This window comes from Scyliorhinus canicula, chromosome 4 (assembly GCF_902713615.1).
Source record: "Scyliorhinus canicula chromosome 4, sScyCan1.1, whole genome shotgun sequence".
NCBI classification, from domain to species: Eukaryota; Metazoa; Chordata; class Chondrichthyes; order Carcharhiniformes; family Scyliorhinidae; genus Scyliorhinus; species Scyliorhinus canicula.
In genome coordinates, this window is record NC_052149.1 from 128134334 (window position 1) to 128146441 (window position 12108).

The following is a 12108-nucleotide window of genomic DNA, read 5'->3' on the forward strand; positions in this document are numbered from 1 at the left end:
GGGGGACAGGGGGCACCCCTGCCTGGTCCCACGGTAGAGCCTGAAGTGCTCTGATCTCCTTCCATTAGTAACTACACTCGCCATCGGGGCCTCATAAAGCAACCTCACCCATTTGATGAATCCCTCCCCAAATCCAAACCGCTCCTGCACCTCCCACAGGTCCCCCCACACAACTCTATCAAACACCTTCTCTGCATCTAGCGCCACCACTATCTCCGCCTCCCCCTCCAACGCCGGCATCATAATAACATTTAACAACCTCCGCACATTCGTGTTAAGCTGTCTTCCCTTGACAAATCCTGTCTGATCCTCGTGCATCACCCCTGGCACACAGTCCTCTATCCTGGTGGCCAGGACCTTCGCCAGCAACATAGCGTCAACATTGAGGAGCGAGATAGGCCTGTACGATCCACACTGCAGGGGGTCCTTATCCCGCTTCAGGATCAAAGAAATCAGCGCCCGTGACATCGGCGGGGGCAAAGCCCCCCCCCCTCCCATGCCTCATTGAAGGCTCGCACCAACAGGGGGCCCACCAGGTCCGCATACTTTTTATAAAATTCCACCGGGAACCCATCCGGCCCCGGCGCCTTTCCTGACTGCATTTGAACAATCCCCCTGACTAGCTCCTCCAACTCAATCGGCGCCCCCAGCCTCTCCACCAGCTCCTCCTGCACCTTTGGGAAACGTAGCCTGTTCATGAAGCTCTCCATCCCATCTCTCTCCCTCTTCCCCCCCCCCCCCCCTCCAAACCGGTGGCTCCGACCGGTACAGTTCCTCGTAAATGTCCCTAAAGACCCCGTTCACCTCTGCCCCCTTCCGCACCACATTCCCACCCTTATCTATCACTCCACCAATTTCCCTAGCCGCATCTCGCCTGCGGAGCTGATGCGCCAGCATCCTGCTCGCCTTCTCCCCATACTCATAAACCACACCTTGCGCCTTCCTCCACTGTGTCTCCGCCTTTCTGGTGGTCAACAAGTCGAACTTGGCCTGCAAGCTACGCCGTTCCCCCAGCAATCCCTCCTCCAGGGCCTCCGCGTACCTCCTAGCCACATCTAGGAGCTCCCCCACCAGTCTCTCCCTCTCCCTCCTCTCCCTCCTTTCCCTATGGGCCCGGATGGAAATCAGCTCCCCCCGGATCACTGCCTTCAGAGCCTCCCAAACCATCCCCACCTGGACCTCCCCCGTGTCGTTGGTCTCAAGATACCCCTCAATACTTCCCCGGACCCTCCTACACACCTCCTCATCAGCCAGCAACCCCACGTCCAGACGCCACAGCGCGCACTGGTCCTGCGCCTCCCCCATCTCCAGATCGACCCAGTGCGGAGCATGGTCTGAAATTGCTATGGCCGAATACTCGGCATCCTGCACCTTCGGGATCAATCCCCTGCTCAGGACGAAAAAATCTATTCGGGAGTAAACCCTATGCACATGGGAGAAAAAGGAGTACTCCCGCGCCCTCGGCCTCCCAAACCTCCAGGGATCCACCCCTCCCATCTGGTCCATAAACCCCCTCAGCACCTTGGCCACCGCCGGCCTCCTACCCGTCCTTGAACTGGACCGGTCTAGTGGGGGATCCAGCACCGTGTTAAAGTCTCCCCCCATGATCAGGCCCCCTGCCTCCAGGTCCAGAATGCGGCCCAACATATGCCTCATAAAGCCAGCATCATCCCAATTCGGGGCATACACGTTTACCAGCACCACCTTCTCTCCCTGCAGCCTACCCTTCACCATAACAAATCTGCCCTCCTTGTCCACCACCACCTCAGATGCCTCGAACGACACCCTCTTCCCCACCAGAATCGCCACCCCCCGTTTCTTCGCGTCTAATCCCGAGTGGAAAACCTGCCCCACCCACCCCTTCCTCAGACGAACCTGGTCCGCCACCTTCAAGTGGGTCTCCTGGATCATAGCCACGTCCGCCTTCAGCCCCTTCAAATGAGAAAATACCCGAGCCCGCTTAACCGGCCCATTCAGCCCCCTCACGTTCCAGGTGATCAGCCGGATCAGAGGGCACCCCGCCCCTCTCCCCCGCCGACTAGCCATAGCTCATCGACTGCTCGCCCCAGGCCAGCACACCCCGCCCGACCCGTTCCCCTGACGATACCGCCTCTCCTCTACCCCCCCGGCCCACACCAGCTCCTTCCTGGCCATTCCAGCAGCAACCCGGTATTCCCTCCTCCTCCCCCCCCCTCCCCCCCCCAGGCTAGGACCCCTCCATGGTACTTCAGTGTGTCAGCTGACTTCTGCTGACCCCGGCAACTCCCGCCAAAACCCGGCCTCGGTACTCCACAAGTCCGGTGATCCGGTGATTTGAGGATCTGGGGCCAATGGAGGAGGTATAAGAAGGTGGAGGGTACGTTGGTCTGGACCCCGATCTGTAACAACCATAGGTTTGCACTGGGCAGGCTGGATGGTGTGTTCCGGAGCTGGCAGAGGGCAGGAATTAGAAGGATGGGGGATCTATTTATGGACGGGAGCTTTCCCAGCTTGAAGACGCTGGAGGATAAATTTAAACTGCCGCCAGGGAATGGGTTTAGATATTTGCAAGTGCGAGACTTCCTGAGAAAGCAGGTGCCGGCCTTTCTGCTGCTGCCGTCACGGGGGATACAGGATAGAGTAGTCTCCAGTACCTGGGTGGGGGAGGGGAAAGTGTCGGGTATCTACCAGGAGCTGTTGGAGGCGGTGGAAACACCGGTGGAGGAGCTTAAGGACAAGTGGGAGGACGTGCTAGGCGGGGAGTTAGAGGCAGGTCTATGGCCAGATGCCCTAAACGGAGTCAACTCCTCCTATTCATGTGCCAGGCTTAGCCTAATACAATTTAAGGTGGTCCACTGGGCACACATGATGGCGGCGAGGATGAGCATGTTTTTCAGAGTAGAAGATAGATGCGTGAGGTGCGCGGGAAGCCCAGCAAACCATATCCACATGTTCTGGGCATGCCCGAAGCTCAGAGGGTTTTGGCAGGGGTTTGCGAAGGCAATGTCTACAGTGCTAGGAACCCGGGTGGTGCCGAGTCCAGAGATTGCGATCTTCAGAGTGTCAGAAGATCCGGGAGTTCAGGAAGTGAAAGAGGCCGACGTCCTGGCCTTTGCCTCCCTGGTAGCCCGGAGACAGATCCTTTTAATGTGGAGGGACTCGAAGCCCCCCGAGTGTAGAGACCTGGGTTAGTGACATGGCTGGGTTTCTCAGTCTCGAGAAAATAAAGATTGCCTTGAGAGGGTCAATGTTGGGGTTCTATCGGAGGTGGCAGCCATTCGTCGATTTTCTCGGGGAACATTAAAACGTCAGCAGAACCAGTATTCCCAGGGGGGTTGGGAAATAGGTGTTAGATGGTTTTGGTGTGTGAAGATTGGGGCAGGTGGAGGGGTGGGGAAATGGTTATTTTGCCATGTTAATGTTTTTGTAATTGTTATAAAATTTGCAAATACTTTAATAAAAATATATTTTTTTTAAGTGACCATGGGTGATTCCTGGTTCCTTTTTGTTATTTGTTTATTTTAACATGCGGGCTACTGTTTTGGGGTTTGGTGGGAGGATGGGATTGTTGTTGTTGACATTGTATTCGTTACTGCTTAGTGTTTATTGTTGGCGGGTGTAAATTTGAGAGAAAATGTGAAAAAGGAGAATTAAAATATTTATTGGAAAAAAAAGAATCAAATCCGAAAACCTTCCAGCAGTTAAACCAAGAACTGTCCTCTCTCAAGAAACAGATTCACTCCCCTCACTGAGGAAGCATGAATGCAAACAATTCTGGGGCAACAGGAAAAAAGGAAAGAAATTTAGAAAACTGAATGAGCCAAAGTGGAAATGCAAGCTGTACAATTTATTTCCTCTTTAGCGCCTTTGTTTTAGTGTTTTACAGATGAGGCATTTGGACACCAGTGTCACGGTTGGACACAGGATTGTATCAATACCTTAGGTAAAATGATGACGCTGGAAATGGTTTGTAGAACTTAAACACGAAACAGTAAAATAAGATGAATTGAGTGATGAATTAAAATGTCCACTGTCGAAGGCAACTGGAGCTGCCACATTAAATTTTCCAAGTCACACCCAAGTCCCACGTACCAGTGAGATGCAGGATTAAGAAATATTCATGGTGATCAAAGTATGTGCTGGATATCTTTCTGATTTCACAATACCATACTTACCCTCATGAGTGCCAACGGCAAACATCCTATAAAACTATGAATAGTAAAGTCAATAGCACAGAGCACACGGTTTGTACAATTGTTCCATGCACTAGAAGTGTGTAGCTACAATTGGATTAGGCACATGTCAAGAACTGTTTCATTACCTTCCATTGAGGAAGAAGCCAAGATTAAATGCAGAGTTTTCTGTTTCACCGATGCTTCACGTGTTGGCAGGCTTCTATATCCCACTTCACCTTCTGCGCCAGCCATCATGTCATCGTTCTGGCCTTCCTCCAGTGCCTTCTTTAGCTGCTGTTCATTCCCATTGCAAGCTATCTGTGAAGGCAAAATAACAGACTGCAGTAAAATACTCAAGCACGAACACACATTGTCAAATTGCAATTCAATGCAATTATTCAGTCCCTGCCAGGCTCGCGATCCCCAATTCAATGTAAAGGATGAGATTTTGTTTTTAATTAAAAGGCTTCCAGACTAGGAATCGAAAAATTCAACGCTGAAACAAAATTGGCACTTGCCCATATAAATCATAATCTTGTAATTTACAAAAAAACTGCTTCACTTCACAACTGCTCTGCAACTCTGAAATTACTTTTGTAAATATAAATTTAGGATACCCAATTCGATTTTTTCCAATTAAAGGGCAATTTAGCATGGCCAATCCACCTTTGCTGCACATCTTTCGGTTGTGGGAGTGAGACCCACAAAGATATGGGGAGAACGTGCAAACTCCACACAGGCAGTGACCCGGGGCCAGGATTGACCCCGGGTCCTCGGAGCAGCTCTGAAATTAATGGTGAACCTGGAAGCCTTTGATGCTGATTATTACTGATACTGTAGTGCTTTAAATACTCAGACTAGGTGAAACCCCTGGGAACTTTATTGCTATGTACTTAAACTAACATGTTGAATTCTGCACATAAAATACAAAACCAACTGAACGCAGGGGCATATTTTCCCATATTTTTCTGGCATCTAGTCCTGATTATTCAAAGCTATTTTCTTGCGCTGAATTATTTTGAACCAAATCAGTCAAGCTAACCTTTGTTAATAGTGCTGTGGAAGAGTCATATTGGACTCGAAACATTAACTCTGTTTCTCTCCCCACAGGTGCTGCCAGACCTGCTGAGTTTACCCAGCATTTTCTGTTTTAATTTAAGTTACGCTCTGCCTTAGACCTACTGCACTGTTCCAGAGAAATTCTTAACGTAAATGATAGATTATTGATTTCTTGATTTATTCATGGATTTAGGTGCTAATTGAGTGCATAGCTAAATAGTCAAATTATTAAAAATGTCTTGACTGTGAGAATACAGTCATTGTTTTAGATAATGAATAAACTATCAAACTTTGGTGCCATGTCTGAAGAAATTCAAAACATTGTTTCATTAAATGTTGCATAAAAGCCCTTTGTAATGCATAAAATGTATCAAAAGCAAGGTTAATGCAAGCATCTTATCTTTGTAGGAATGGCATACGTGGCAGGTGCACAAAGATATTTAATTCATTTGATGGGCATTAGTGAATCTTAAGTAATAACCAATATTCGAATAACAGATCATAACAGTTGTTTGAATAAATTAGAGAGCCTCAGCTGAGAATTAGAACCAATGAGAGTAAATAAGGGGTTAGACCATAGATGTGGATTCCCTTAAAAGTGTGTGTGATTTCTTTATGCTTTTATGTTTAACGCTTTTCGCTAAGTTCTGATCAGTTTATGTATTATTTGATCGAAGTTTTATAGAACATAGAAGAGTACAGCACAGTGCAGCCCTTCGGCCCACGATGTTGTGCCGACCATTTATCCCAATCTAAGATACACCCCTTCAATTTACTGCTGTCCGTGTGCCTGTCCAAGAGTCGCTTAAATGTCCCTAATGATTCTGGCTCCACCACAGCTGCTGGCAGTGCATTCCACACACCCACCACGCTCTGTGTATAGAACCTACCTCTGACCTACCCCTATACTTCCTCCAATCACCTTAAAATTATGTCCCCTCAAGGCAGCTATTTCCGCCCTGGGGAAAAGTCTCTGGCTATCCACTCTATCCATGCCTCTCATCACCTTGTACACACTCTATCCAGTCACCTCTCTTCCTTCTTCGCTAGTGAGAAAAGTCCTAGCTCCCTCAACCTTTCTTCATAAGACATGCCCTCCATTCCAGGCAGCATCCTGGTAAATCTCCTCTGCACCCTCTCCAAAGCATCGACATCCTATAATGAGGCGACCAGAACTGGACACAATATTCTAAGTGTGGTCTAACCAGGGTTTTATAAAGCTCGCGGCTCTTAAACTCAATCACCCTGTTAATGAAAGCCAACGCCTTCTTAACAACCCTATCAACCTGGGTAGCAACTTTGAAGATTGTGATGGGGGTGGAAATGTTTATTATACCATTTTTATGTCATTGTTATTGTTATTATTATAAAAACTTGCAAATACCCTAATAAAAATATATTTTTTAAAAAGAATCCTGACATTCAGACAAGGGGAAATATAATTACTTTGAACTTTTTGCCAGAGGACCGAAAGCAACCCTGTTACATTTAACAGGCATGGAAACCAAGAGTGATTATACGAATTAACAAGTGAAGAAAGCACTCAAATAGGGCGCATATCTCCATCGCACTGTTATCTCAATGCTATTATAATTACATAACTCTTCCTCAAAGCTTTTCCCCTGCTGGCTGACGCACTGGAACTGCAAAATTTTTTAAAAAGAGATCTTTGCAACAACAGTTTTCATCTCACTTGGGAGGTCTCAAGCAACTCCACATCCAATAACCTGCTCTGAAAACTCTGCTCACATTTTGAAAGCTGCGACAATCTACAACATTCAAATGCAAACAACATTCAAAATCAAATAACCCACAACATTCTTGAAAAAGTCAATTAGCCTCCATCTCCCAATGTTAATGGATGGATCCTGTAAAAGGAAATTCAAGGATCCGGATCTGCATCTTCACCAGAAATGAATCAGTTCTTCCTTAGGCCAGAGCCTACCTGTTGGCCTGGTTTCACTAAAATCAGTACATTAATTTCTGAGTCATATTGTTTATACACAAACCGACTAACCGGGGGAGGACAATACTTACACCCACCTTCAGTGGTAGAGATAATTCAGACCACAAATACTTTGAATTCCATATCTGACAGTCAGCTGCATACAAGTGTTGCACTGTCCACATATGTTATTTGCATCATATACAAGAGCTCTCGATTTCACATAGTACATTTTTAGACATATCATCGAGGGGCTGTACAAGCAAAATAGACACTTCAAAACAAATTTAATTGTTTTACGTATTGTTTTAAAGGTAGAGCATGGAGGAGAAAAGGGAGGTATTGAATAATAATAGAATGGTTAAAGCACCGGAGGCTGTTCGGCCCATTGTTTCTGTACCAGCTCTCTACATGAATAATTTACCTAGTCCCATTCCTACACCTTTTCCCCATAGCTGCAAATTCTTCCTCTTCATATAACTATCCAATTCTCTTTCAAAAGCCACAATTAAATATTACAAGTGAAATTTCAGAGACTGGGATCTAAGTGGCAGAAGGCTCGGGCATCAATTGTGAGGCAACGTGAGGGGTGAGTCAGAAGAATGAAAAGTTGTGGGAAGCTTTAGCGCTGCAGGAGGTTACAGAAATAGGGATAAACGCAAAGATGTGAACTTTAAATCTGAGATGTTGTGGAACCGTCAGTGAGGACGGAGATGAAGGGTTTGCAGAACTTGTCAAGGACCAGCTAGAGTAGACAGACGTTTAAGACACGATGCGACTTATGAAGACTAGGGGGCATGTAGCTGGTCAAGAAAGAACTGGGGCGATTGATTACAGAGGTGGCAGAGGCATGGATGGCAATTGAAGCAGCAGTGGTGAGACACATAGAGAGGGAGAACAGACATCAAAGATTCACCCTTGGAACTACATGCAAAAAATAAACTCCTAATTACCTTTAAAGCTGGTTTTTCCTCTCCATTGGTTGAGGAAGAATCTTCAGCTTGCTGAGGCACAAGGACAAACTCCTCACTGTTCAATGTGGAAACAGAGTCTGATGAACCACCCACCTTGCGCAAAGAAGCTTGATCATCCATTTCTTAATCAGTATAACGCACAGCAACAACCTGAAAAAAGAGAAATTACAATATGCATATGGGTCTTTAAAGTTAATGCCAATTGCTGATTTTTAAAAATATGTTATCTGGCTAAAACATAAAATAGGGAAAGAAATGGGAGAAACTGCTGCTTAGGTTTTAAAATCACCAAATCTCAAGAAAGAAAATAGCAAGCAAAATAATGAGAGGCAGTTATAATGCCACAATCATTTACACAGTTCACAGGCAATATTCTATGAACCTCAAAGTTCCGAGAGGTGTACACTCCCAGCAGTTAGGTTAAATAATGGATTTCACATCATTTCCTATCCACTCAGGGTTAGGGTTGAGCATCCAATGAGCTGCATTATGCACACATTACTCAGGCATAATATGCTAATTACATTGGATATGGAATCTGGGAATGAAGCTGTGTGCCAAAATCACATTAATTAATACATCTAAATAGAGGGTCTCCACCCTGTGCCTCTGGAAATACTATCCTTCATTCAGTTAACATAAACACAGAATGGTTTATCCACCCTCTAAGCTTTTGCTTTGAGGCATCCCTTTAACTCCCTAGACACTCTACCTGGAATTAGGAATGCACCATGCTGGGAATGTCAAGGGAACAATGTACTATCGGTCTGCAGCATGGTTAGAATGTCAATACACTGCCTTACATGCCCACTGGGGAAAAGGCTCAGCAGTCTGCTTGCGGCATTAACTCTCCCACTCCAATAGACAGAGCACACATCTCATTTTCCATTTGCACATTGGCTAATGATGTCCTCAAATTAATATTTTTCTCACTTTGTTTCTGATGTCAGTTGCTTAACTCCAATGTTAATATGGCAAGGAGGGAAAAAGTTACATATATTATAATGCAAAGAACTTTCAAATTGCTTCCCTGTGTGGCACCACAAACTACGTCGTAGAAATGTACACTCTCATTGTGTTAGCGGGGCCATCCACCACATGTTGCTTGCTAACAACATGTTGCGAGGGTGAGGGTGAGACAAAATGCAGTTAACAAATAAATTTGCTGGAGAAATGTGGAATTAGCAAATTAAGTGTTATACAGATCAAATGTGAAGTGGGACATTGGGGGGGGGGCGGAGAGAGAGAGAGAGAGAGAGAGAGAGAGAGAGAGAGAGAGAGAGAGAAGACTCAGAAGGTCACAGAAACGCTTTGAAAATTAGACACAGTGGCACAGTTGCTGCCTCTCAGCGCCAGAGACCCAGGTTTGATTCCTGCCTTGAGTGACTATCTGTCTGGAATTTGTACATTCTCCCAGTGTCTGCGTGGATTTCCTCCAGGTGCCCCAATTTCCTCCCACAGTCCAAAAGTGTGCAGGTTAGGTGGATTGGGCATGCTAATTTTCCCCTTAGTGTCCAAAGATGTGCAGGTATAGGGATTGGGCAGGGGAGTGGGCCGAGGTAGGGTGCTCTTTCAAAGGGTCGGTGCAGACTTGGTGGGCATAATAATAATAATGAATCAAACCTGGGTCCCTGGCGCTGAGGGGCAGCAACTGTGCCACTGTGTCGTCCCTAGACACTAATTTTCAAAGAGTATCTGTGACCTTCCGAGTCTTCCCCCCGCCCCCCAATGTCCCACTTCACATTTGACCTATATTACTAAAGAGTAGAGAGGCATATCATTAAAATTAGCAGCACAGGTTAATAAGGCAACTTTAAAAGAGAACAAACAGCACTGGAGTCTAAAGGGACAGAATTAAAAAGCAGAGACAATACATTAAACTTGCAAAGAGCTTTGCTTAGACCACACAGAAGATACTGTGAATAGTTCTGGTCTCCATGTGGGGCAGCACAGTAGCACAAGTGGATAGCACTGTGGCTTCACAGCGCCAGGGTCCCAGGTTCGATTCCCAGCTTGGGTCACTGTCTGTGCGGAGTCCGCACGTTCTCTCAGTGTCTGCGTGGGTTTCCTCCGGGTGCTCCGGTTTCCTCGCACAGTCCAAAGACGTGCAGGTTAGATGGATTGGCCATGATAAATTGCCCTTAGTCACCCAAAGAGTTCGGAGAGGTTATTGGGTTACGGCGATAGTGTGGAAGTAAGGACTTAAGTGGGTCGGTGCAGACTCGATGGGCCGAACGGCCTCCTTCTACACTATGTTCTGTGTAAAAAATGATCAAGGACCATCAATAGCGGCTGACAACCATGGGCTAACCAACGGTTTAAGGAAGACAGGGATACTCCACCAACCACATCCAAATTCACACTATACCCCATCTACTGTGACTATCAATGACACAATTAAGGCTGTCGGTAACTGCACCTATCTCGGAAACACAATGTGCAGAAATTACTGCACTGACAGCGAGGTGACAAATAGAATTGCCAGTGCAAGCTCAGAATTTTCCCGTTTACCCAAGAAATTGAGGAGAAAACAAGACACCAAATCTACAACAAAACCAGCTTTTACAAAGGTATCAAATAGAAGGACAAAGTGCCCAACATTTGGGGTAATTCAAAGAGCAGAAATATCTGCAACATCATCAGACCCCATCTAAGACGCAGTGGACATGTAGTACATATCACTGACGATAAAATCCCGAAGGTGGTCATTTATTAGCAACTTAAACTTGGACACTGCATGTGAGTTAGGCAGAGATTAAGATTGAAGGAGTCCTTAAAGGGGTGGTTTAGCAGTGGGCTAAATAGCTGGCTTGTAATACAGAACAAGGCCAGCAGCGCGGGTTCAATTCCCATACCGGCCTCCCCGAACAGGCGCCGGAATGTGGCGACTAGGGGCTTTCCACAGTAACTTCATTGAAGCCACTTGTGACAATAAGCGATTATTATTACTAAAGGTGAACCTCAGGAAATATGGCACATCCACCACAGACAGAGAAAAAGGAGCAATAAAGGCAGACCTGGGGTGCAATCTCAAGCAGTGATGCTGTTTCCTTCCAGCTGCAAAGAATACAGACAGCAAAAGACAAGAAGCAAGCTAAAAAGACTAGGCAGTCCCAACAAAATCAGATAATTTATTCTTGCCCACATGGTGGAAAGCCATGCAGATTTGCAATCAGACTCCACAGCTACATTAGAACGCATGTAAATGACTTCACACATGCAAGAACCAGCCATCTTCAATAACCAACAACCAGAACGGAGATTATGCCCCCCCAAAAAAGTTTGAAAAGGTTGGGGATCTTTTCCAGCTCTGAATACTTCCAGCTGCACAGAGACACAAGGTAGGGATGCCCGCTGTGCCTGCTCTTGTTCGCCCTGGCAATTGGGCAGGAGGCAATCGCTCTGTGAGAGTAAGAGGCTGGAGGGGAATCCGAAGAGGAAGCAGGGAGCTCAGAGTCTCACTCTGTGCGGATGACCTGCTCCTCTACATCTCGGACTCACAAAACAACATGAACGAAACCACAAGACTCCTGGGAGAATTCGGAGCTTTCTCAGGCTACAAACTCAATCTGGGCAAAAGTGAAGTTGTCCCGGTGAACCCGAGAGGGGGAGGGGCAGAGCTGGAGGGTCTACCATTTAAAATAGCCCCAAGCAAATTCCGCTACCTGGGGATCCAGATAGCCCACGACTGTACACAAATCCACAAATGGAACTTGACCAGTCTGGCAGAGGGAGTAAAAAAGGACCTACCGAGATGGGATGCACTCCGTCTCTGCCCAGCGAGGAGGCTGCAGCCCTCGTGCTGCCCAGGTTCCTCTTCCTGTTCAGATCCATACCAATCTATAATCCCCAAGATCTTTTTTCAAACAATAGACAAATTATATTTGTGTGGGGAGGAAAAAATGCTAAAATCCCCAAAACTGTACTACAAAGAAACAGACAGGAGGAAACACCAAGGAGGAGGCCAGAGAGTGGC

General features: G+C 46.5%; 1 protein-coding gene across 3 annotated transcripts in view; it reads right to left on the minus strand.

Annotated features, from left to right (window-relative positions):
* Positions 1 to 12108, minus strand: part of rabgap1l (RAB GTPase activating protein 1-like) — a 698291-nt gene that overhangs the window by 634555 nt on the left and 51628 nt on the right. For all 3 annotated transcript variants that reach the window (XM_038795179.1, XM_038795177.1, XM_038795178.1), the window contains 2 exons: positions 8112 to 8282; positions 4301 to 4472 (listed from right to left, as the gene is read on the minus strand). In XM_038795179.1, the coding sequence (XP_038651107.1) occupies positions 4301 to 4472; positions 8112 to 8252 (313 nt within the window). In that variant the 5' untranslated portion in view covers positions 8253 to 8282. The remainder of the gene's footprint in view (positions 1 to 4300; positions 4473 to 8111; positions 8283 to 12108) is intronic.